At 42.1% G+C, this 26,351-nt stretch overlaps 2 protein-coding genes across 2 annotated transcripts; both read left to right on the forward strand.

The window, feature by feature from the left end:
• The first annotated feature begins 229 nt into the window (after positions 1-229).
• RAD17 (RAD17 checkpoint clamp loader component) lies at positions 230-15,860 on the forward strand. Its single transcript, XM_083703209.1, has 17 exons — positions 230-266; positions 1,287-1,388; positions 1,838-2,098; positions 3,130-3,213; positions 4,541-4,697; positions 5,364-5,500; positions 6,012-6,064; positions 8,629-8,754; positions 8,840-8,909; positions 9,840-9,951; positions 10,246-10,425; positions 11,146-11,231; positions 11,390-11,536; positions 12,496-12,642; positions 13,426-13,546; positions 14,176-14,233; positions 15,102-15,860. Exons 2-17 carry the CDS (start codon positions 1,344-1,346, stop codon positions 15,370-15,372), a joined length of 2,055 nt encoding a protein of 684 aa, XP_083559335.1. The 5' UTR covers positions 230-266; positions 1,287-1,343; the 3' UTR covers positions 15,373-15,860.
• A 1,645-nt stretch (positions 15,861-17,505) lies between these two features.
• On the forward strand, positions 17,506-26,351 carry MARVELD2 (MARVEL domain containing 2; the record flags this gene model as incomplete). Its single annotated transcript, XM_083703230.1, has 6 exons — positions 17,506-18,669; positions 19,843-19,878; positions 20,164-20,297; positions 21,252-21,423; positions 22,396-22,446; positions 23,128-26,351. 6 exons carry the CDS (start codon positions 17,506-17,508, stop codon positions 23,236-23,238), a joined length of 1,668 nt encoding a protein of 555 aa, XP_083559356.1. The 3' UTR covers positions 23,239-26,351.

The raw sequence follows: 26,351 nt of genomic DNA on the forward strand, positions 1-26,351 counted from the left end.
CCATCAGCTGGGCGCCCACATGCGTGGGAAGCCCCCAGCCTGAATGGAGGCAGCCTGAGTCCCAGGAGGAGAAAGGCGCCTCCGGCGGGTATTACGGGACCGCGGCAGGTCTCCCTGGTGATGGAGAAGGGCGAGTAAGGCGCTGCCTGGGCTACAGAAGCGGCGGAGAAGGGTCAGCGCAACACAGTCGGGCAGAGCCGCTCCACAAGTCCCTCGGCTGGACATCCCTGAAGGAGCGGCGCAGTCCGAAGCATGTCCGGTCAGAAGTAAGTCCCGCTGAGTTCGGCTGGGCTGCCTTCCCTTTCGCCCTGGAAGATCTGCCTCCGTGCCTTGGTGGCCGTTATTTTCCCACCTGGCCTTGGTGGGCGGGTCCCTGACTGACCCCAGCTACAAAAGCTGCTGAACAGACTCTTCGGCTGGGGTAGAGTTTGGAGGTTTCTTTGGTTGCTCGTACTGTAGAAGTTGAATAAATAATAATACTGATGCTGATTTTTGTATCTTTATTTCTAGATCATGTTATGATTCGTGTGGAAATTGTTTTAATTTGGTTGTGTACTTTTTGATGTGTTTTATTTATGACTTCCGTTATGTTTGTAATTATGCAAATCTTTTCATGTCATAAGCTGCCTTGAGGATGGTTTTAACTCAAACACCAGCGTGCTTATATTTTTGGACAACTGTCTGTGTGTGTGAGTGTACTCTTTATATTGTGTAGCCTTTGGGGATGGTATGACAGCTTAAATTTGTGACTGAATATCCAGTTCTGATGTTTTTGCCTGCTGTATAGATGAAACCTATAGTTGTCTGTGACAGGTTACTGAAATCTGCCTACTACTGCCTGACGTACTAGTACCACTATATTTAAAAATTATTGCAGGAATATGTTTCACAGTCATGCTGCTAATTAGTTTCTGAGGTTTTTCTCCACCACCATGAGTTGGTAGAAACAATCCCAATCCCTTTTGCACCAGTCTGGGAAGGGGGTGGATAAAGTGGAAGCCGGTAAGATCTCTGCCACTGAAATCCAGCAGGAAGACCCAAAAGGCCCTGTGTGAAGAAGTGGCCTGGCATTCCATACAGACTGGTTGAGCAGTGGCCAGGGTTAGGAATGAACCTTTACTTGGAAAAACAGCACATTTGGAGGAAAATAGCAGCTTCCTTCCCTGGGGCTATCCCCTCATCTAATTATTTGCAAGGCAGCCCTAGTTGGATGTTTTGCCTAGTTGGACATTTTAAAATTCTATTTGTGCAAAGTTTGTTTACATAAATATTTTACGCTTTTTTAGGTCATTTAATTTAAAGGGCTGCTGGTCATATGCTTCGGATGGAAACTACAAAGGTTGATGATGTCAAAAAAATATTCAAAAAGAAAGATTGCTGAAGTCAAAGTGAGTGATTACTTTAAAATATTAAAGACTTTGGATTGTATTATTCTTTTATGCACAGTTGTTATACTCATGTAGAGAAGGATTGCTTCCTTTATTATCACTTTTCACAACATCAGCCAATGGTAGTTTGGAAATCACAGTTAAATGTTCCAGACAAAGTATAGTTACTGGAAATAAAAACTGTTGAACACACCATGGCTAAATATATATATATAAACTTAAGACATACTATTTTCATAATTTTATGCTGATTCCAGACTCCCTTTCTTGTATTAAAACAAAGTTACTGAATGTTCAATTAGATCTTAAAAGTTGAAAGGGTGCTTTCCAATAGTATGACAAAGTTGTTGTTATTAAGACCTTGGACTACCCTACTGTAAAATATTAGTTGGTTTAAGAATTAATCATTTCTACCATGCAATAACTTTTGTTTACTTATATTTTGTCAGGTGACTGATTGGGTGGAGCCATCTTTTAGTGATTTCTGTAAGGATACAATTCTGTCATCCGAAATTCTTCATAAGAAGCCATCAACAGATACCAAACACAGTCGGAAGAAAAAAGAGCGTTGCTCTCCGATAGAAAGTTGTAAGACTGAAAGAAAAAAAAGAAAGCCACTTTCTATAGATGAGCAATATAAATATAAACTCTCAAAACAAAACCATGGCCAAAACGAATCTTGGGTGGATAAATACAAACCGAAAACTCAGGTAAAGTTTAGTTTAAAATTCCTTTAAAAACAACAAATAGCTATGTGTATTGCTGAAGTGGTGTGTCCAAAAGGAAAAATAGTTAGTGTTTCATAGATTTATTAAGTTGATAGAACATAGGTATACTTGGTTAATAGAAAAGTATAAGATATATGTTTTGATTTGAAGTGCATTTGGAAATTTGTTCATTTAAAATAGATCTTTTTAAATGGTCAGCAAGTGTTTGGAATATTATGCAGTAGCAATGGAATATTTTTGCACTTGTTATTGAGTCATGATATTGACTATGTCTAGATGATCATCTTTCAGCTTAATAAACAGAGATGTGAGCAAGACTTCTGTCCACGTATGGTCGTTTCTAGAAATATGTTGGATGTCCTTTGAATGCCTTGAAAATTAATGCAGATCTAGTCCCTTGGCTCCGATATGTGGCAATTATGTACTGTAATCACATTCCAGTTCATTAGGACAGAGGTCTTGTGGTAGCTTTCAGACCCTTCCTGCAGATGCCCCTTATTTTAGCTCAGGCTGCCTCAGCCTCAGCCTCAGCCCTCCAGATGTTTTTGGCCTACAACTCCCATGATCCCTAGCTAGCAGGACCAGTGGTCAGGGATGATGGGAATTGAAGTCTCCAAACATCTGGAGGGCTGAGGTTGAGGAAGCCTGTTTTAGTTAGTTTAGTAGGCTGTGGAACTATTTGCAGTCTGAAGGCTGCTGCTGAATCTCAGGCCCTGAACTCTGCTGTGTGTGATGTAATCTCCACACTTCGGGGCTTGGAGATGGACACCAGATAGCTGGAACCCTAATAGCCTGAATTCTGGCCAAAATGAATCCCAGTTTGGAAGACAAACTGAGCCAGGCCAGTTACGGAAACACAGTGAAAATAGAACCATTTTTATTCTGCTTACACTAATAATTAACTTGTTACAGGTACCAAGAGGATATGCTACATCAGTGTTCTTTCGCAGTATTTAATTCTACTGTAAAATTATTTGCCTGAACTATATATTATTAATTCTTTTTCTCATTAGAATGAGCTTGCCATACACAAGAAGAAAATTGAAGAAGTTGAAGCATGGTTAAAAGATCACACATTTCAAAGGCCACTCAGACAGGTAGCATATATTTACTTAGTAGCTTTACCTGCCACTAAGTTTGTTTTGAAGGCTTTGTGTAACTTAAGACTCCTACTGGGAAATGTTCAACAGATTATATTTTCTTCAGAGATGAGGTGAGAAAATAACACAAATCCTGCATGATATTTCATTTTGCAGCAGTAATCTGCTTTTGAGATTTGGCACAGTAATTTTCTAGAAGTTTGTAGCAGCAAAATAAATTCTTAGGAAATATAATACGGTGCACTTGAAAACAAAGTTAACATAAACTGTAGCTTTTTGACATGTGGACTGACATACCATAGGGAAATAGGCATCATTTGATGGCCTTTCCCCTTCCTTTTCTGAACTGCTAGATATGCATTTAACTGTTTGCTTCTTTGCAACCTGGGGAGAGGAACATAAGTAGATCCATACCAATCAGACAGTTGGTTTTCCATGTAGCTCAGTACTGTCTGTTGGCAGCAGTTCTCCTGATTTTGAGGCTGATATTCCCAGCTCTACCTAGAGATGCCGATTATTGAACCTGGGAGCTGCTTCATGCAAAGCCAATGCTTTACCACTGAGCTACAGCTTCTTTTGAGAGGAGTGAATGGCAAGGAGTAAGCTTGGCTCAGAGTAGGCACCCTGAAATTTTTGGATGCAACTTAGCCATGTTCAGTAATTCAAATGGGTCTGCTCCAAATGAAAACTAGTTGCATGTCACTCAAAAAAGTTATTCTGCATGCATGTTAAGTTTTTCCACATTGCCTGGTGGACTTTGCTGCATTGTGACCTGAGAAATGCTGCGATACTCTGGTATGTTAACAGAGGGGCATACAGGGATGAATTAAAAGGTGCCGACGTTTGCAGTGTTATACTTGGAGCTAAATCATTGCATGGGAAAAGTCTGCATATATTCTTCCTCTTGCACAAGTGTTTTCAGAAGAGCATTGCTGGCAAGTTCCCTTCCACACAGGTTTTTGTTTGTGTGTGTGTGTGTGGCGGATATGGATGGGATCCAAACTGCTGTTAGCTTTTTTTTTTTTTTGTCGTCCTAATTCAAATAAAAACTAGTATTAGGGGTAGTAACAGAATTTGCCAAATATTTTGTTTTGGTAGCATTTTATTGCTGCTTCCAATTCTTTGCAGTATATATGATTACCTAATAAGCAATTAATTTTACACTTGTATAAGTGTGGTGAAATAGTGAATCATTGGGATTGTAATTTGTAATTTAACAACAGAAACTGTGCTAACAGAAAGTGTGGGGAGGGGGGGAATTAACAATTTATCCTGCTTTTTCCTTCTAATATAGCAAGTTGGTTTATTATATGGTGTCTTGTAGGAAGGCTCTATTTTATTATTAACTGGTCCTCCAGGATGTGGCAAGTCTGCAACTGTGGAAATATTAGCCAAAGATCTTGGCATTCAAGTGCAAGAATGGATAAATCCTGTATCACTAGACTTCAAGAAAGACGACGTCATAGATTCTTTGAGCCATGGTAAGCATTTAATTGAAGACTTTTTGAGTCAAGCAGTTAGAATATATTTGGTAGGTTTGTGTATTTGTCATAATATCACAATCTGATGTCCATCAAATTGTTCTAAGTTTCATTGGAATTAATGAGTCTCATTTCTACTTAATAGTGTGATACTTTAGATACATACTCAGATCTTCACTAGTAGACCCTCTTTTCACCCCATGGTTTCAAACATTTTCACAATTCAAAACTGATAGTTTTGCAGTAATGGGAAGGGAACAGTGGGGCTGGCCTTTCCCCCCTCAGTAAATTGGTTCTTAAGCTTGCAGAGCTGCTTTTTCTGTAGAGTATACTGATTTGTACAACAACTGAAGCTCTTAAAATGAAGGTGGATGGGATTTCTAAGTTAAGGCAGATACCTTTATCCGCTGATGGAAAATAGAAACTATAAAGATCATATCTGCACTCTTTTTCTTCAAAGATGTGGTATACTTGTACCACCCATCCAGTTCCCGTAATCTACACCTTTGGTGGATTTTAGCCTGTGCTATTTGTCAGCAGGCAAAAAATGGCCTGTTGCTCTAAAACACCAAATTCAAAGCAGATGGGTCCTAGGATACTGAATCTTCATGTTCATATTATTGTTATTTATAAGGTATACACTGTAAAATAAACTCTCCTGTTCAGAGTCTGATTTTCAGATACTTCCTTATCAGAGCCAGACAGCTCTCTTTCAAGAGTTTCTATTAAGAGCAAACAAATATGCCAGTCTTCAGATGGTTGGACAATCCATGGAAACTGACAGAAGACTTATTCTTGTGGAAGTGAGTAAAAATAGTTGACTGACTAATTCAAGTTAAAACCTTATATATATTTTTCTTGTATTTTAAAGGACTCTGTTTTATGTAAACTGCTTAGGGATTTTGAATATTAAGCAGTATATAAATAAGTAAATAATGCAAGATAGGAGTTAGTATAATCGTATGGGGTGATTCACGGAATGATTTGAAAATTTTGTCACAGTGAGCCTACTAAGAGCACAGGAACATTTGGGTTTATCTAAAGTAGCACTTTAATGTAAACAGTTTGTTATTATAAATGTCAAGTAAAATAAGCATATGACTCATATTATAGTCTTAATGGTCACCCACAATATTAATGCTACAGAGATGCTAAAATAGGAATATTGTGAAGCGCTAATATAAGGTAAGGAGAGGATTAGCTGCATTTGTCATGACATAAGACTTCTCTTAACAGTTTGAACAGTTTGAACAGTGTAACTCCAATGATAATGGAAAAAAGCTGGAATAACAGTATTGTATTTGGTTTTTATAGGATATGCCAAACCATTTTTACCGTGACCATAGCTGTTTACATGAAATCTTGAGGTGAGTATAAAGCCATGGTTAGCAGTTTGTTTTATCAAAGGGCCACTTTGAGGAATACGGCTGAAGTGCTATAAAATTCCACGAACACAAATGGAAACCTTCACATCATTCAATTTATTCTGAATTTTTTGTGTCTGGGGGTGGAATGTAAACATTTTGAGGTGGGAGGCATTCTTGGGCCAGAGGCTTCTAGTTGCTTATTGCTAGAATAGACTCCTACAGATTGATATCTACCGTATTTTTCGCCCTATATGACGCACTTTTTCCCCTCCAAAAATGAAGGGGAAATGTGTGTGCTTCCTATGGGGCGAATGCAGGCTTTCCCTGAAGCCTGGAGAGCGAGGGGGGGTCGGTGCGCACCGACCCCTCTCGCTCTCCAGGCTTCAGGAAGCTATCCACTAGCCGTGGGAGACCCAGCTCTCCGAAGGCTAGCGGAGACCTTGCCGGCACGCAGAAGCTTGGGGCGCGCTGAGCTCCGCACGCCCCAAGCTTCGGGATTAGCGCAGCGCTCCTCTAGCCGTGGGAGAGCCGCGTGGCTCTCCCACAGCTAGCGGAGACCTTGCCGGCACCCAGAAGCTTGGGGCGCGCTGAACTCAGCACGCCGCAAGCTTTGGGATTAGCGTAGCACTCCGCTAGCCATGGGAGAGCCGCGCGGCTCTCCCAGGGCTAGCGGAGACCATGCCGGCACCCAGAAGCTTGGGGCGCGCTGAACTCCGCTCTCCCCAAGCTTCGGAATTAGCGCAGCGCTCCGCTAGCCGTGGGAGAGCCGCGCAGCTCTCCCAGGGCTAGCGGAGACCTTGCCAGCACCCAGAAGCTTGGGGCGCGCTGAACTCCGCTCTCCCCAAGCTTCGGGATTAGCGCAGCGCTCCGCTAGCCGTGGGAGAGCCGCGCAGCTCTCCCAGGGCTAACAGAGACCTTGCCAGCACCCAGAAGCTTGGGGCGCGCTGAACTCCGCTCTCCCCAAGCTTCGGGATTAGCGCAGCGCTCCGCTAGCCGTGGGAGAGCCGCACAGCTCTCCGAGGGCTAGCAGAGACCTTGCCAGCACCCAGAAGCTTGGGGCGCGCTGAACTCCGCTCTCCCCAAGCTTCGGGATTAGCGCAGCGCTCCGCTAGCCGTGGGAGAGCCGCGCAGCTCTCCCAGGGCTAGCGGAGACCTTGCCAGCACCCAGAAGCTTGGGGCGCGCTGAACTCCGCTCTCCCCAAGCTTCGGGATTAGCGCAGCGCTCCTCTAGCCGTGGGAGAGCCGCGCGGCTCTCCCACAGCTAGCGGAGACCTTGCCGGCACCCAGAAGCTTGGGGCGCGCTGAACTCAGCACGCCGCAAGCTTTGGGATTAGCGCAGCGCTCCTCTAGCCGTGGGAGAGCCGCACAGCTCTCCCAGGGCTAGCAGAGACCTTGCCAGCACCCAGAAGCTTGGGGCGCGCTGAACTCCGCTCTCCCCAAGCTTCGGGATTAGCGCAGCGCTCCTCTAGCCGTGGGAGAGCCGCGCGGCTCTCCCACAGCTAGCGGAGACCTTGCCGGCACCCAGAAGCTTGGGGCGCGCTGAACTCAGCACGCCGCAAGCTTTGGGATTAGCGCAGCGCTCCTCTAGCCGTGGGAGAGCCGCACAGCTCTCCCAGGGCTAGCAGAGACCTTGCCAGCACCCAGAAGCTTGGGGCGCGCTGAACTCCGCTCTCCTCAAGCTTCGGGATTAGCGCAGCGCTCCTCTAGCCGTGGGAGAGCCGCGCGGCTCTCCCACAGCTAGCGGAGACCTTGCCGGCACCCAGAAGCTTGGGGCGCGCTGAACTCAGCACGCCGCAAGCTTTGGGATTAGCGTAGCACTCCACTAGCCGTGGGAGAGCCGCACAGCTCTCCCAGGGCTAGCAGAGACCTTGCCAGCACCCAGAAGCTTGGGGCGCGCTCACCTCCGCTCTCCCCAAGCTTCGGGATTAGCGCAGCGCTCCTCTAGCCGTGGGAGAGCCGCGCGGCTCTCCCACAGCTAGCAGAGACCTTGCCGGCACCCAGAAGCTTGGGGCGCGCTGAACTCAGCACGCCGCAAGCTTTGGGATTAGCGTAGCACTCCGCTAGCCCTGGGAGAGCCGCGCGGCTCTCCCAGGGCTAGCGGAGACCATGCCGGCACCCAGAAGCTTGGGGCGCGCTGAACTCCGCTCTCCCCAAGCTTCGGGATTAGCGCAGCGCTCCGCTGGCCGTGGGAAAGCCGCGCAGCTCTCCCACGGCTAGCGGAGACCTTGCCGGCACCCAGAAGCTTGGGGCGCGCTGAGCTCCGCTCTCCCCAAGCTTTGGGATTAGCGCAGCGCTCCGCTAGCCCTGGGAAAGCCGCGCAGCTCTCCCACGGCTAGCGGAGACCTTGCCGGCACCCAGAAGCTTGGGGCGCACTGAGCTCAGCACGCCCCAAGCTTCGGGATTAGCACAGCGCACCTGGGGGGGAAATAAAAGTTTTTTCCTTTATTTCCCCCCCAAAAAACTAGGTGCGTCCTATGGGCCGGTGCGTCCTATGGGGCGAAAAATACCGTAGATCAACACTTGCCTTTAAACTTGGGACTTTCTCTTTTCATTTTTCATTTTAGAAGGTTTGTGCGGACAAGCAGATGTCCTCTTGTGTTTATAATATCAGATGCCTTCAGTGGAGCCAGCAACCAAAGGTCTCTATTTCCAAAGGAGATTCAGGAGGAACTACATATAGCTAACATTAGGTAAAATGATCATTGAGTGCATTGGTTGCAACTGAGGATTCATTATTAAATATATATTGACCATCTGCCTCATTAATTTCCTCAGTTTTAACCCCGTGGCTCCAACGATGATGATGAAAGTTCTAAATCGAATAGCTGGAGCAGAGTTCAAGACGGTAGGTCAAATTAAAGCAGCACTGGGACAGTTGCAATATGGTCATATTGTAAAGGTTAGCTGAAGGTATCAATTGAGAGAGTTATTTAGTCTGCTCCTTCCAAAAAAATAGAATAACTTTTAACGTGGCTTGTGTTTGAGACGTGGCTGCCAAATGACTGAGGTCTGTCAGCATTTTTCAGACTACCCTACCTCACAGATCTGTAGTGGGCAACCGTATACAGTGTTCTGAACTCCTTTGACGGAAAGTACAGGTAAAATAAAACAAAAACAAGAAGCTCAGAAATACATGGATGTATACAAATGGCTTCCCCACACATAGCACTTGTAATTTGTTTTACTATCAGAGGAGCTGTAGGAGTTTAGTAGTGTATGGATATGTGTTTATGCTCAGTTAACAGGTGACTTAGAAATGTAAATAATAGTATCATATGCAGCATTGTTCCACCATTGAGTAAGGAAACCCGTGAATGTGTTCTGAGTATTACTAATACCAGGTGGCACACTGATTGAGAGAGCAAAGAGGTGAGAACTAATGGAAGTCTAATCTCTTAGGTTACTTGATGCTGCAAACATCAGTTTAATAAAATCATATAAAGCTTATGGCCAATGTTTATCTACAAAGAAGTTTGGATTTGATATCCTGCTTTATCACTACCCAAAGAAGTCTCAAAGCGGCTAACATTCTCCTTTCCCTTCCTCCCCCACAACAAACACTCTGTGAGGTGAGTGGGGCTGAGAGACTTCAAAGAAGTGTGACTGGCCCAAGGTCACCCAGCAGCTGCATGTGGAGCAGCGGAGACGCGAACCCAGGTCCCCAGATTACGAGACTACCGCTCTTAACCACTACACCACACTGGCTCTCACAAACTAATAGTAGTCTTGTTGTGCAGACTAAAGACCTTACAGATGCTTTTGCTTTTCTTTGCAGAATGGAGAAAAAACCGATGTCCCTGACATATCTTCATTAGAGTTGATTTGCAAAGGATGTTCAGGTGATATTAGGAGTGCAATAAATAACCTTCAGTTTTCTTCTTTAAGAGGCAAGTATGGAACTTTTTCTGCTTATATAAGTTTGTGTTTTGTGGAAATCATTTTTATTTTAACACTGTTGGGGTAGCTTTGCGGGAACGCTATCAATGCAAGACAAGAATTGAATGTCTCTTGGTTGTTAAATGGGGCTTTTATACTGTGGTGCTGATCCAAAGATTAACAGAAAAGACAACTCTCCGCTTGTGAAATAATGAGCGAACCTTATTTTTCTATTGAATAAAAAAATCTGGATTTCATGTTTTACAGTCTACCACTTTGTTCTTTTGTTGGTTTTTGATTACCAGACTGCTCATCAGAGAACAACTTTCTGTCGCAGAAAAAGGGGAATTCCACATTAAAATATGATACATTATCTAAAGTAAAGAAGAAAAAGAAATTTGGTAACCAGGAGTTACAAGCTGTTGGCGCCAAAGATTCCTCCATCTTTCTGTTCCATGCCTTGGGGAAAATACTTTACTGCAAAAGTAAGAACACGTTAACCTATTATTCTTAACTCTATTTGTGTGAGGGGAAGAATTGTCATGTCAATTATTGACAGCTTCTACATTTGCCAACAACTGATTCATTTACTTTTCTGACTCTTAAGACAATATAAAGAATGAGTAGCTATTGTTTTTTCTAACTGGAATCTGTCACATATGAATTGTGAGCAGAGGGCATTGCACAATTATTGGGAGCAAGCCCTGTCCTATAGATCCATGCCTTGGCATAAACTGAACATGAATACCAGCTCATGCGCAGGCTTCCATGCAATTAAAACTTGCACACACTACCAGGAGCCTTGGTCACATGGACGTCTATGTGTGCTGTAAGCCATGTGAACCAGTACTAGCCAAGTTTGAGTTGTAGACAATCCCCTCATCTCTGGTCAGTAACCTGTCTCCATATCCAAATACTCTATGCTTCTCATATTTAATGCAAACTTATACAGTGGTACCTCGGGTTACATACGCTTCAGGTTACATACGCTTCAGGTTACAGACTCCACTAACCCAGAAATATTACCTCGGGTTAAGAACTTTGCTTCAGGATGAGAACAGAAATCGTGCTCTGGCGGCGCAGCAGCAGCTGGAGGCCCCATTAGCTAAAGTGGTGCTTCAGGTTAAGAACAGGCCTCCAGAACGAATTAGGTTCTTAAACCGAGGTAGCACTGTATGTAGCTGTAGTGTGTGTTATTTTTACAGGAGAACCAGCAACAGATTTGGAATTTCCTCGGTTACCTGTTCATTTAACAGAATATGAACGAAATCCCTTGCTTGTTCATCCTGAGGTAAATACATTTACTGTTTACTATTAATTGAGTGAAAAAATACTGCTAGTTATCCTATGTAAGTGGTAGATGTAACAGTGATATTCTTAATATGTCATAATGCTAACTCATTTCCTCCTGATGCATAACTTTAATTCTGTATGTTCTCCTTTATTTAGGATGTCGTAGAAAAGTCACACATGCCTGGGGACTTATTTAATTTATACCTTCATCAAAACTACATAGACTTTTTCTCTGATATAGATGATCTTGTGAGAGCCAGTGAATATTTGAGTACTGCTGACTTCCTTTGCAGTAACTGGGATGTAAGTTTTAAAAAGTAACAATAGGTTAAAGTAACAAAACATAGAAATATGAAGGCTTCAGAATAAATGTCAGAGGAGGGAAAAATAAACATTTTGAACCAAGGAAAGTGAATGGCTTCACCATTCCTCAGTGGGTGTGCTAAATTTGTAGGTTCTGTGTTTCATATATTACCATAACTGTTTCTGCTTATTATTACTTATTATGAATTAATAATACCGCCCTTCATCTGAAGATCATGGGGCAGTTCACAACATAAAAACGCAAAATGAAAACAAAATGCATAAAATAAAGACAAACCAATAACCTCCCACCCTGCTTAGAATTGTAACAGACATCAACATTTACCTAGTGCACTCCCTTAGACTTGTTGTTCTTGTATGAGTGTGTTTTATGTAACTTTAAAGCTTACTGTTCATGCTTTGCCTTACCAAACAATTGTTCCGAAGAAAGCATGTGCCATTTTCTAGCTAGTCTTTCTATAGTCTGGATAAAGTTGTCGTGTCTCAGATACTTTTTTTATAAATGACACCCAGCTGATCTCCCTTTCCTCATCCCTACAGCCTCTAATGCACATACCAAATTTGCTCTGGAAGATTGGGGGACCCCTAGAGTCTATCTTGGAGTTGTGAGGGGCTATGGGTAGAGGAGAGGAAGCAGGAGTGGATATCCATGACACAATCCAACAGACATCCTTTAAATTTGCTCCCGTGTGTTTGAACCAACAGACTACATGGCATGGAAAAATACCAGCTGTTGCAAGTGTGAGGGGGTTGCATTGCTCATTATTCACCATATGAAACTGATAAGTTCAAATCATCAAATGATTTTAACCAATTTAGAAAAACCTGGGAATTTAAAATACTTACCTCAAATAAATGCTCAGTTGCAACTAGGTGAAAACTTGACTGCCAGAAATGTTCCCCTTTCACCTTGATCTTGTTTTTATCATTTCCTGTAGGCAAGACCTACACTCCGGGAATATAGTGCATCCATAGCCACAAGGGGCGTAATGCATTCAAACAGATCCAGAGCCTCTGCTCAAAGCAAAGGAGGAATGGGCTTTCGACCCCTTCATAAACCACAGTGGTTCCTAATAAACAAAAAGGTAATTATTTTGAAATGATATTTTTTATTTCAACATTTATTGTAAAACGTTTTACATTTATTGCAAATCATAACATAAAATAGAAACAGTAAGTTAAGTTCAGCTTTCTTAGTCTCATTCTCATCTGATTTGTGGTATAGGTTAATAATGCTGTAAGATTGCCTTAGCTTGCATGTTTTTGATAAGCATATTCATTACAAGATTAAAGAGTTATTTAATAAGATTAAGGTTTCAGTTTAAGTTTTAATTAAAGGATTGCCTTGTGCCATCTAGCCAAGGAAAATATCTTAGATGAATCATTCCTGCAGTGTCATCTAGGACCAGTTTGACTACACAAACAACCTAAGAAGAAATATATTTAGCGGCTACCACAAACTAGCATTTGGTCTGGGAAAAATACATTTCAACATACTCTGTAACATGGTTAGGAATAAAGAAGTGTACCTCTTGGATTGTTAGTGTAGCAGCTTCGAGTAAAAATGGACAGACCTTCAATTTATGCTATCTCCAGAAAAAAATAAATAGGAAAATCAAAATGGAAAGAAATAACTTGATGCTTTAAGCTCCTGCAGCTGTCTAGGTGATGTATCACACCAGATCTCAATAGTTATTTCCTGGATAGTGCTGCATGCTTGTTTTAATGTTGGGTTTCTAAGGCATGGAAGTTCTGGCAAAATAACCTCCTGATATTTATAATTGGTAGAGAGAGGGAAGAGAAATTTTGTGCTTTAACTGTAGATAATATATTTTACTATTAGACTTCTTCGTTCTGCCTCCTTATAGTTTCAGGAAAACTGCAGTGCTGCAAAATCCCTCTTTTCAAGTTTCTGTTTACCACCATTGTGCCTTCAGACCCAGCTGTTACCTTATCTTGCCATGCTGACAAATCCAATGAGAAACCAAGGTACTTTTTAAAAAAACAAACAAACTCTTTTTTTCAGAAAATGTATTGGAAGTTCTTAGCCAAACTCTGATGGTAAGCAGTTAGTACTGATAATTTACTCTTAACCTTGGTTTAACACCACATGGGAGATGTTGATCATGCTCTGTAATGTCAGTTCTCTAAGCGTTTGTGTCAGCACAACTGCATCTGATGCTTTGCCCTATTGCTTCAACATTGTTTTTCTCATTGTGCTGCCTGTAGCATGTTTGCATACTTGGGCCAAAGGGCTTCTATAGACGCTCATTTTTTAGGAGCAAGGGCAGTTGCTAAAATTGCACTCATTCAGTTTTTCCTACAGCAGCATGACAAATGTATTGATTGGGATATGGAGGGTGAAGCTTTAGAGCAGAAAAGCCTTTGGCCATGGAAAATAATGTAATGATTAAGCAAACCCTAGATGGTATGTTAATATTATCTATCTATCTATCTATCTATCTATCTATCTATCTATCTATCTCTGGTCTAAATCAGGAGTGGAGGAAGTATTGCAAAACAGTCTTAGCTTAAAATGGGATTGTGTACTCTGGATACACAACAAATTCAAGTTCTAACACAATTCTAAGGAATATTTTTTGTGTATTCTTTCTCAGCTCAGATTACTTTTATTCAGGACATTGGAAGGCTTCCTTTAAAGAAACACTTTGGAAGGTAAATGCCTGCTGTGGCTCTTTCGCAAATTGGAATATGTTTGCTCGATATATCAGTATATACTTTCATATAGCACTTTGACTACATTGGTTATTTCTCAATCTATAAGGTGGGAAAAGTAACAATCAACTTGATATGTCACTCTGACCATATCAAGGACTCTATGTGTTTTATTATTTATTCTTTTATTATTTATATCCTAGCTTTCTACATGCAACCCAAACCAGAATATGTACAGTTTTCAGGCAGTCTCCCATCCATATACTGCCCAGACCTGCTTGCCTTCAGCAAAGTGGAGGCCTTATATGTCTTCAAGGCCATACCCTGGGCTATGTTGGGAGAGGGAATAGTCTGCATATATGAGATATTACTAAGAAGTGTAAAACCTCATGTTGGTTTTAAATTTACAATTATACACTGTGAGATTTGTCCTATAAGGCAACTAACTGTGCTTTCTGTGTTTAAATGCAAAAACTGGGCTAATAGCAACTAGGCATTTGCAATCTCTCCTCCTTTTCAGTAGTTTTTAAGGGGTCACAATCTGTTGTGAAAGTCAACAGGAAGAAAGTGGTACAGCAAATCATGTAATCCTCTGTCAATACACACAGTTTGGAAATCTGGACTGTAAGGTTTTTTTAGGTGTATTACAAACTAGGCATACAAAACTATTTTCTTCTCGTGTGTCCACACACCTACCTGTTGCTCACTTTAAGAATGCAGCTTTATAAGCTTAACTTCGAAAGGCAATGAGAGAAAAGGCGAAACAGATGTTAGTTTTTATCTGTTATTTGCATACCTGAATTCCTCAGTAATTCTCTGCAAAAGCATAAAATGTTTCTGAACTTTTATTACTTTCATTCCACAACAGGTTGAAGCTTGAAGCTCTTACTGATAAAGACTCGGCAATACAGGTCCTAGACAGTGACGATGAAGGGGATTTTGCTGAGATGCAGTCCACAAATGTGCTTACCCAAATGGAGAAAAACAAAACCAGTGAGAAAAATGAACCATATGAAAGTCCTCTTCCTTCCAGCCAATCTAGTGGAAATGAACTACCAGCCAGTCAACCTCAGCCAATTTTAGCACAAGCAATCATAGAGGAAAATGAACTAATCATAGAGGAATATGACAGTGACTAGACGGTGTGAAATGGCAACCCCAAAGCTGTGATAGTGTTTAACATAATTTTAGGTTTCATATTTTATAAGCAGTCTTAGCCAACTGTACTGAGAGTGCTACTACTGATAACTTCAACTTATTTTTTTGAGCTATTACTACTTTGCCAGAGTTTCACGCAGCTTCATTTCCAGAGAAATAAATGATACACAAGATATCTGAGTACTGGATTTCGCCAGTCCTATTTGACTCTACACTGTAAAGCTTCGATGGTGTGCACTTCAGTTCAAAATTTTGGTCCCAGTCCGAGAGGTGGTGTGGAAATCAGTATTATGAGACAAATGCACTGATTTACATGCCTCTTACAGATATTTGGAGGGACACTGTCAATAGTTTTGTTAGAATTTCACAAAAGTAACCTTTACCTGCAGTGATAGAAAACCTGTACAAAGCATTTAAGTTCTGGGCTGTGTATTATTTAAGATGTAAATAAATTTCTGAATTCCTTGTATGCTTTGTGATTTTTTGATGTTTATAAAACTGAAGCGGGTACAGCGTGTGTTAGACAAACTTGCCTTTGGGCCACAAGTCATTTCAACTGCATCCAAAAAGTGCAACTGGCCCAAAGGACCTTTAAAAGGCTATCTCCCTGCCCCCACCATACAGTGCCTGCTTCTTTGCCCAGTTGCATAATCTGCAAGTCTAAACAAAACTGTGGTATTTACTCTCCCATAAATTCGCCCAGCTGGTCAATGAATTGACTTCAACTTTGTAGGGGTTAACAGGTTGGAGACTTGAGTTGAGGGCCCACTCTAGACCTTCCAGGCGGTGGGTGGGGGATACAAAAGATTGGGGGGCGGGGAAGCGCCTCTCGCGTGGAGCAAAATCTTCGTCAAGCGGAAGCAGCAACCATTTCAGCCGGTGGGGGCAGCCTAGCAGGAGAGCCGCTCTACCTGGAGCGGACGGGCGGGCAGGTAGGCTGCGCCTCACTCGCGACTAGGACATGAGCGCATGACGCGCGGGAGGGGACGGTTCTCTTTGGTAGAGCCGCTGAGGGAAAGAAACCTCGCCGGGAAGGCGGAAGAAGGAACCTCGTCATTCCCGGGATTTTTGCGCATTCCTTCCCCGCCTGAAGCCAGCTTGCAAGTCTCTTCTGGGGCAGGAAAGCTGCGTAAAGAAAGGCTGAGCGCGGTGAGGCTGCGCTGCGCCAGAAAGAAAAAGGCGCCTTCTTGGTTCCGCTCCCGGTGGTTGTGGGAGCGCAGGGCGCCCGCGAGGTGTGGTTGCGAGTGAGGCGGCGGCGGCAGGAAGGTGCTGTGGTCGTTGGTTGAGCCTTGGGAGAAAAGTGCCCGGGCGAAAAGCGGGACTTGAAGAGTCCGGGAGTTCCCATTTCTGAGAGGCGTCCAGTGCGCTCCAATATCTGGCTGCTCAGAAAGAAGTCCCCTTGTGAAGCCACTGAGAGAGACTTACTCCCAGGTAAGTGGGCGCCGAGCTGGAATCGCGGAAGCGCAGCTTGAAGGCTGCGACCCTCATAAATGTAGGTGAGAGACGCGGGGCGTAGTTTTCTTTTGGCTGCACGCAGCAAAGTTTCTGGCGAAGCTGGGCCTCCTTGTGTATAGGGAAAACAAGGGAAAGGGGTGGGGTAATGGTGTAACCGACTAGCTAGCCATTGTTTTCTTAGGTGGCTTGACGCTGATACCCGTTATGTGCGTGACTCCTGCTTCCTGTGCACACATATTTATGATTTTCTGTAAGATGGTGGAACTGTGAGTATAGTTAACGTTTTGCCCTCTGCTCGGGAAGCCTTAACTCTTAATCCTGTGTATAGTGCTAGCATTCTTCATGTAGTCAAAGGTACTCTGTTAATAGATTCACATGCCTTGGTTTTGGTTTAGAAGTCCAGTCAAAAACCGATTAAAAGGCTTGGTTTGGTTTGGTTTTTTTTAAATTATAATGATAGAAGAAGAAAAATATATCAGCTGTTTTCTTTAGAAGATTTAAGGACTTTAGAAGATGTTGGGGTTTGTTTTTTTTTGCAGACTCTCAAAGCAGGAATTCAGTTTGCTTTTCCTTTTGTCAAGCACAGTATATGTGAAACCAGGAAATGAAAAGGAATCTTTTCACTCTTTTGATTTCTGAAACAGGGGAAAGGACCACAAATGTCTTCAAGGAATGCATCGTCAGAGCGCAGACCAGGACAACACAGTCGGTCAGTCCATTATGATGAAGTGAATGTGGATTATTCTTCAGAAGAAGATGCTGAAAGGGATTTTCAAGATGCTGGACACATACTTAACACAGATCCCTTGCCACCACCTCTTCCACTACAGCCACCCTTTGGCCCTGAATTTTATCCAAGTGACAGCGAAGAAACTGCTGGAGCCTCTGATCTTAAACCAGTGAGAAAATTCATTCCAGACTCGTGGAAAAACTTCTTCAAAGGGAAAAGAGACGGCCCTGAATGGAATAAGCCAGTAGCTGCAATTTCTGGTGGAGCTAAATGCTCTCCACCATCATCTCCAACACTTACTCCGGTGAAGCCAGGCAATACTTCAGTTCCAAGCTCATACCAGGATCCTTATGGAGGATCGGGGGGAACCTACAATTCACGGAAAGAAGCTGAAGCTATGCTTCCACAAGATCCCTACGGCTCCCTAGACAGGCACACACAAACTGTTCTAGCATACAGTGAGAAAGTAGAAGCCTTTAATCTGAGATACTCTTACATGAAATCTTGGGCCGGCTTGCTCAGGATCCTCGGAGTTGCCGAACTGCTGTTGGGTGCAGCTGTGTTTGCCTGTGTTACAGCTTACATTCACAAGGACAATGAGTGGTACAACTTGTATGGCTACTCTCAGCCACATGGGGCAAGCAGCATGTATGGATATGGAGGGGGAAGCAGCATGTATGGAGGCTATTACTACAGTGGGCCTAAAACCCCTTTCGTTCTTGTTCTTGCAGCACTTGTTTGGATAGTGACTGTTATAATTCTAGTACTTGGTATGTCCATGTATTACAGGACAATTCTTCTAGATTCCCACTGGTGGCCTTTAACCGAGTTTGGAATTAATGTTGCCTTGTTTATTTTGTATATGTCAGCTGCGATAGTCTATGTGAACGATGCTAACAGAGGAGGACTTTGCTACTACCCATTATTTAATACGCCAATGAACGCAATGTTTTGCCGTATAGAAGGGGGGCAGACAGCTGCAATTATCTTCTTGTTTGTAACAATGATAATCTATCTTGTTGGCGCAATCGTTTGCCTAAAACTATGGAGGCATGAAAGTGCACGGAAACAGCGAGAGCTTATGCAACAAGAGGTAAGTTCTGTAGAAAACAGTTGTTCCTACCATACATTTAGTTTGTAAAATACTGGTAGGTACTGTCATTTATTCACTGGCCTGGATCAGACACATAAATCTCAATTTACTAAAGCCAAGGTGTCCTAAAACCATGTGCTTGTGTCTTTTGTCCCCTTGCTACCCCATCCCTCCTTTGTGTAAGTAAACAAAGTAACCAAAAAAATCCTGTTGCAGTACAAGGAGGAAACTTCGATAACCAGGACTGAAATAAACTGCCTGCTTCTATTGGAAACTATTGGAAAGCAAAGGAAATCCATATTTCCCTAATCCAGGGATTGTTAATAATAAGAATAATTTTTATTTATACCCCGCCAAGGCCAGCAATAATAAAAACAAGTTGAATTGATTGTTGAATTATGGCATGCCAAAAAAAGGAGGAAGGGAGGGGCAACATGAAACAGAGACCCAGGCACAAGTCTTGTGCAGAATTTGGCTTAATCAGCTAAGATAAATACATCTGAACCAGCCCACTATGTAGATGTTATGTCTCCTTACTGTTGTACTTGCTTCTGTTCTGTGTATGTGACCACATAATGTCAGTATAATAGATGGAGTTTGCTTGCGTATGCACCTAATCAAAAACAATACTTGTTAGCATACCTTCAGCAGTGCTAACTACACTGATACTACATTGTCTTGTGGAGACATATATCGGTGCTTTTGACCAGAGATTAAACTTTGCTGCCTTGCAACATTCCAGGATCTGAGAGCACCTCCTCCTCCCAAGTTTCTCTGCTTCCTACTTTCAAAGGAGAGTCAAAATATACCATTGCTGCTTCCAGATGGCCTAGCACCAAAAACAGACAGGGGAATCTTTTGGTCCTTTCCTCTTCCCTAATTCTGTCAGAAGGGGAAAGAAGAGCAGGACAGAGCTTCTTCTCCTTCATTTTTCCTGAAAATCCAGAATAGCTGGGACATTTTCAAAGAAAGATGAAGAGGAACTATATCAGCAGACACTACCGGTGAGGTTCCAAGGAAGGATAGAAACAGTATGCACCTCTTTCCACTGGTTGTATTTAGGGAGAAGCGCAATCTCTTTTTGCCTTTTTTTCCGCCCCCGATGTCTGCATGTTAAGGCTTTTATTGTCTACATTTGCACACTTAATGATGATGTTTTTGGTTTTTTATTAGATGATAACGACGCAATCTTTTGCCCCCAAAAGGATGGTAAGAACAACACTTTTTTTCCTATATTCAAATGCTGGGTACTTTCAGGGCCTGAACTACTTTAGTTTCAACAAGAATTCGGATAAAATAGGTAAAGGTTGAGACACGCTGACAACAGGGGCCACCAGAGAGGCAACTATCATAAGCCTCTCCCATCAACCTGGGGATGAGGTGTATGTGATAGAATTGCACTCTTATTTCTGATCACTCTACTCCATGCTAAATTAGTGCTGTTTAAAGTGGATTTACTGACTGTTATTGACTGTTAATATCCATTTTACATAGTATGAAGATGGCAGTCCCAAAGTAGCAACAAACGCAAAGAACTTCAAGTCTGTGGAACTGAAACCTGAACTACTCAATGGCCATATACCTGCAGGACATATTCCTAAACCTATAGTGATGCCAGACTACTTAGCGTGAGTCTCTCTGCAACCTTCCTTTTGAAGCTTTCTCTTGGAGTGATAAATCCCAATGACCGACTACAGATGATCACATCTTGGCTTAATAATATATGAACGAAATGAGATGTGAGCCTTTTGCTCCTGCCTTCACAGCGTTGGCAAACAAACCAGGAAGTCTTCAGCTAGTCATAATTTTTCATTTCATCCAAACTAGGGAATTACATTTACTTGCTTTGGAACAAGTCAGGATATTAAACATTGGTTTGAAGTTGGTGTGATAACATGGCATGTTCTGAAGACGGTAATCATCATTTTCCAGTTTGGATGAAACAGGAAACCATGAATAATGAAGGACTTTTTGGTTTAACCATGGCTTAAATTAGGTGACTTTGTGCTTGGTGGAAAAAGGTTTGTTTCTATATTATTGCTGACTTTTAACCACCTAATTATATTTTCATATTAGAACTATATCAGGAAATCAATGCCTTGTACAGCAGTGGTTCCATTCTGTTCTTGCAGATATTGATTTTGAGTGCATAGTTTTTAGCTATAAAGCATTTCAAATTACATCATGCAAAGGAGACTTCACATATTGATTTCTGTTAATTAAAAAAATGTTCTCTTTGAACGTTTGAGTTTGAATCACTTAGTATCAAGTGCCAATAACAATTTTATTGTTGACATATTGCCAAGCCGAAACCTCTATTCTAAAGCAGAGTCTGCAATTAGCCTGCCATCCAGGTTATAACCAATGAAATTGTTTGGGATTTGACTAAACAAACCAAGTTGTACTCTACAGAGGGTGGGAGGTAATCTAAGATAGTTGTAGTCTTTTCTAATTTGAGTCACAATTTTCATGTGGCAATACACTTTTACAAGGTTTTCTTGTCTTTTCAAAAATCCATAATGCATACATTTGAAGCTTACATAGATGGTTGATCCTGTAGGACTAATTATAGTTTCTTACAGGAAATACCCAGCAATTCGTTCAGATGAGGAAAGAGACCGATATAAAGCTGTGTTTAATGATCAGTTTTCTGAATATAAAGAGCTTTCTGCTGAGGTTCATGCAGTCTTAAAGAAATTTGATGAACTAGATGCGTTGATGCAGAAACTTCCTCAGCAGCCTGGAAACACTCTTGTAAGTACTTACCATAATTGAGCATGGATTTAAAAATTGCATTTATAAGCAGTTTTGGCTGGAGTCACATGGCAACCTAGACATTGGATCACCACAATCCTTTACATTTAGCAAGCCAAAGACATTTTAGTTGGTTGCTGCAGAAAATTGTTGCTTGAGATAGCAGCGAAAAGCACTTGGTAGTTTACTGTCAGTCATCTAGCTGTGGAATTATTACCGTATTTTTCGCCCTATAGGACGCACTTTCCCCCCTCCAAAAATGAAGCGGAAATGTGTGTGCGTCCTATGGGGTGGATGCAGGCTTTCGCTGAAGCCTGGAGAGCGAGAGGGGTCGGTGTGCACTGACCCCTCTCGCTCTCCAGGCTTCAGGCAGCTCTCCACAAGCCTTGGGAGCCCGCGGGAGTTCCCGCCGGGCTCCTACGGCTTGCGGAGAGCTGCCTGCATCCCGAAGCCTGGGGTGCACTGAGCTCAGCACGCCCCAGGCTTCGGGCTTCGCGCAGCTCTGCACAGGAGAGCTGCCTACATCCCTGCGGACAGCAGCCTGTTCTGGGGGCTGGGGTGGGGGAAGCTCAGGCTTCCCCCGCCCCATGCTTGGGGGGGGGAATAATTTTTTCCCCTTTATTCCCCCCCAAAAAAAAACCTAGGTGCGCCCTATGGGGCGAAAAATACAGTAGATTACTAGTAACCACCACATGCTCCCTTTTGTCCCATTCCCTTCAAAACCAGAAGGACCACCAATTTTTGAACTGAAGTAGCAATATTTAGGATTAATATAGCTTAGTTGTTATAGGGTTTTGCTGTTGTTCAGCTCCTGCAGTTTCAACCTAGCAAAGCAGATGACCTCTCTAGAAATGGTATTCTGAACTTGTACTATGGTTACATAAAAAAATATTAGGACAGAAGAAAATTAATATGTTATTTGTGGATATAATAGACATGATATTTTGAAATGCTGTTTTTCCCCCTCTACAGGAACATGACAGAATTGCAAATGTTTTGCAACAGTATAGAAAGAAAAAGAATGTGAGTTCTCATATCTACTTATTTATGTAATTACTGATTGTTAATGTGCATAATGTTTTAACAGAGCAGTAACAAAAATACCCCTGCCCTGAGTTGTTTTACATAGCAATTTTTGGCATAAGGAAGGCAAAGGGCAGAGAGGTAGGGAATAAGAATGAAGGGGAGGGTCAACAGGGAGACCATGTGTCCATATTAGTTGCACGTACTTCAGCTTTGTTTGGGTTGGAGATGAGGACTTTGCTTAAAAGTCTTCACATAAAAGGTGGATTTTGAGAGAGAATTTGAGGAAGGGGCATCAGAAAAAGAGGGGGTATCACTCAGTTCTAGCAGGCAGTTCCATTAACAAGGCTGAAAGTCATAAGTGGGTTTCCATTCAAATACTAGTTTCCATCCACAATGTGGTTAACATGACCTTCCAGGATAAGAACTTGCCCTAGATTTAAGTTTTCATTATTCTGGCATTGGATTTTTTTTTAAAAAATATTCATTGCATGTATACATTTAAATGTATTGCTTCCCCATCTCAAATGTTAAGGTTTGCTGACAAAATATAAAATAAACCCAGCAAAACAAAATAACACTTCATGAGATTTATTGAAATTGCCCTTTGTGACTTGACCCACCTACCTCTGCAGGCTTCCACAAAATAAATTACTGATCTGTTTATTCTCTGTATTGCAGGATCCCACATTTCTTGAGAAAAAAGAACGTTGTGAATATCTAAAGAAAAAGCTTTCTCACATAAAACAGAGAATTCAAGATTATGACAAAGTTATGAATTGGAATGCTTAGGGGGACTTTATTTGTAAGGTTTTAGTTCAGTGGTTTTTTATATTTATTTATTGCCATAATTGTATAAACATTCTGCTGTGAAATGAATTTTTAAATCTTGTGAAATTTTATTACTGGGCTGACTGGCACATAATGCTAAACCATGGTTTACTGCTATTTGCACAAGCTGGAACAAGATTGAACAAAGCCTTGGCTTTCTGTGCCTCTCCCCTCCCCTCATGCAGCTGAGGGGACTTTGGTTTCCAGATAATCTGCGTTTGCCATTGAGAATCAGAGACTGTGGATTAAAACTATGATAAGTTTTTGAAACAAGCCATCTTCAAACCATTATGAAGCTGGCTTGTTTAACTAACCAGCATTTTAAACAAGTTTTTCATTTGCTATTAACAAGAAGTCTGGGTTAATGGAAACAAAAAGTATATGCTAGAATATATTCCTTCTTTCAGGCCCATAGGAAGGGAAGGGAAGAATGAGTGCTTAAACCCAAGGCTTTAGTCATACTTTGGGTTGTGAATGCAGTGGGTTGCGCGTTTTCAGGTTACGGACGCGCCAAACCCAGGAGTACCGGAACGTTACTTCTGAGTTTCGGCGCTCGTGCAGAATCACTAAATCGTGCTTTACACATGTGCAGAAGTGCCGAATCACGTCACGCGCAGACGCGGCGCTGCGGGTTGCGAACGTGCCTCCTGCATGGATCACGTTTGCAACCCGAGGTTCCACTGTACTTGGACTCCTTCCTTTTCCCCACATATTTTAGCATTGTGTGTGAGACAGGCCGTTATCTTGAACAAATTTTAAGCTTTTACTTCATTTATGTAAATTTTGTACTTTTATGTTCCTGCTCCTTGATCATATATAAATGCAATTTGAGTGTTTCCTTTTGCTGCTTGATTATTTTTTTGCTTTTAATTTGGATGTTGGCTTCTTGTAAATGTGAATCTGTTGTGTCTGAAAGTACGATTGTGATAATTAGGTTTATGTAACAGCCTGCCTGCTTGCTGGTGTGTGCACATAACACACACATTCCTAACTGCTTAACAAATTATCAGTACTGTCAGGCTTATTCCCTCTTTGAAAGGCTGAAGAGTCACTCTTACTTCCCAAGTAAGTAATGCTCTTAAGGCTAAGAGGGCTGATTTCCCAGTTCTCTGTGAACATGGTTCCCAGTGAAGTGTTGGGAACTCTCATATTCAGCGCCAAGTGCTAAGTACAGAAATTTTCATTCCTTTGTGTTGAGCACCATTTTTGTACAATGGGATTTGGAAACAGAAACCTGTTGCCCAAAGTTCTGCTCGCCAGGTTCCATTGTTTGAGCAGCTCCTCCTCCTTGCCCAGTTCTTTCTGTTGTTGTTACAATCCTTTGGGTCAGTTTCACAAACCAGTAAATACATTTTTTACTATTTAAAAATACAGTGGTACCTCAGGTTACAGACACTTCAGGTTACAGACTCCGCTAACCCAGAAATAGTACCTCGGGTTAAGAACTTTGCTTCAGGATGAGAACAGAAATTGTGCTCCGGCGGCGCGGCGGCAGCGGGAGGCCCCATTAGCTAAAGTGGTGCTTCAGGTTAAGAACAGTTTCAGGTTAAGAATGGACCTCCAGAACGAATTAACTTCTTAACCCAAAGTACCACTGTACTAACCTTTCTGTCTACTACCTTACTCAGAAACTTTCTCTGTAGCTCTTAATCATGGAATGTTTAAATAACTGAAGCAGTCATTCAGGGGCCTACTTTTGCCTTGCAGCAAAATAATCAATTTGTATTAGTAAAGTTGATGGATCAAACCCCTGTCAAATTGTGCCACAACCTTCAAAAAATAATGAATGACTGCTGGGATACAGTCATTCATGAGACTCTTCTTTTGCCCCTGAGCATGGGCAAAAGATTTTTGCATTGCAGAGGGTTGGACTAGATGACTTTCGTGGTCCCTTCCAAATCGACAATTTTATGATGTTTAAATTCAGAAAGCCCTGTTCTCTGCTATGCGCAGCTCTCAAGTTCTCTCACTCAAGGACAAAGATGAGTTTTATAGTGACGACTGCCCTTATGGACGTGATGCAAAATACAGTGGTACCTCGGGTTACATACGCTTCAGGTTACAGACTCCACTAACCCAGAAATATTACCTCAGGTTAAGAACTTTGCTTCAGGATGAGAACAGAAATCACGCGGCGGCACGGCAGCAGCGGGAGGCCCCATTAGCTAATGTGGTGCTTCAGGTTAAGAACAGTTTCAGGTTAAGAATGGACCTCCGGAACGAATTAAGTACTTAACCCGAGGAACCACTGTATATGAAAGGAGGAAGCTGAAGAAGGGCAACTGCATACTGCCTAAAAAGCAGATGAACCGCAAAGGAAGCTAAAGAAAATAGTTTTATTTGAAAAAAGTACAGCAATTGAATGGCATGTCTAATGCATTTTGAGTGTACCATAACCTCTTGTTCAGACAATAGTTATTTATTTTCCCCAAAATATCATATTGTTTGTGCTTAATTGTAGAAGAAGGGGATTAGTTTCCTTACCTTTGGGAAAGGAGGTGGCTACAGCCTGATAAAAAGGTTTATAGTCAAACAAGCTAGGTATGACATAAAACAGGAGTGCTACTGCAAATGAAGCAATGTTTTCACTTTGAGGTTTGTTTTTGGGTTTGAAAATTGGTGCTGATATCTTTTTCTTGGTGAAATTTATCCTTGCCAAATATTTAGAACTGAACTGCTGATAGAACTAATAATCTCAGGTGGAAAGGGGGGGTCATTTCAGTCTTTCATTGCCCACACAACAGCTTACTATCCAATGTAACAGCAGATCCATATGTTGGAGTTTGTGTTCAGTGCATAAATTGCTGCTGCTGGATAAAGGTGACTATTTGTAAACATCTGTTCCCACCTGAACAGGAGGGGGGAATCCTCCTGTCTACACTGTGTGCCTACATTGTGTGCCTGTCTACACTGTGCCTTATGGCAAACATTTGCATGTTTTAAACATTAGTATTTAGTATCTAGTATCTATTATCCTGATCTTTAAAGAAAATTTCAGCTGTTGGCAATCAACTTCTAATCTTTTGTACTGATTTTACAAAATATTTTTCTAATAAAAATAAGAGGCACTGAAA

Source organism: Podarcis gaigeae (genome assembly GCF_964106915.1).
Source record: "Podarcis gaigeae genome assembly, chromosome: 11".
Classification (NCBI taxonomy): domain Eukaryota; kingdom Metazoa; phylum Chordata; class Lepidosauria; order Squamata; family Lacertidae; genus Podarcis; species Podarcis gaigeae.

Bases quoted from the DNA above. Each gene is read 5' to 3' on its own strand.
- RAD17 (XM_083703209.1), top strand. From the start codon at position 1,344: ATGATGTCAAAAAAATATTCAAAAAGAAAGATTGCTGAAGTCAAA. The intron at 2,099-3,129 runs GTAAAGTTTAGT...TTTTCTCATTAG, and splicing joins AATACAAACCGAAAACTCAG to AATGAGCTTGCCATACACAA. The intron at 6,065-8,628 runs GTGAGTATAAAG...TTTTCATTTTAG, and splicing joins TGTTTACATGAAATCTTGAG to AAGGTTTGTGCGGACAAGCA.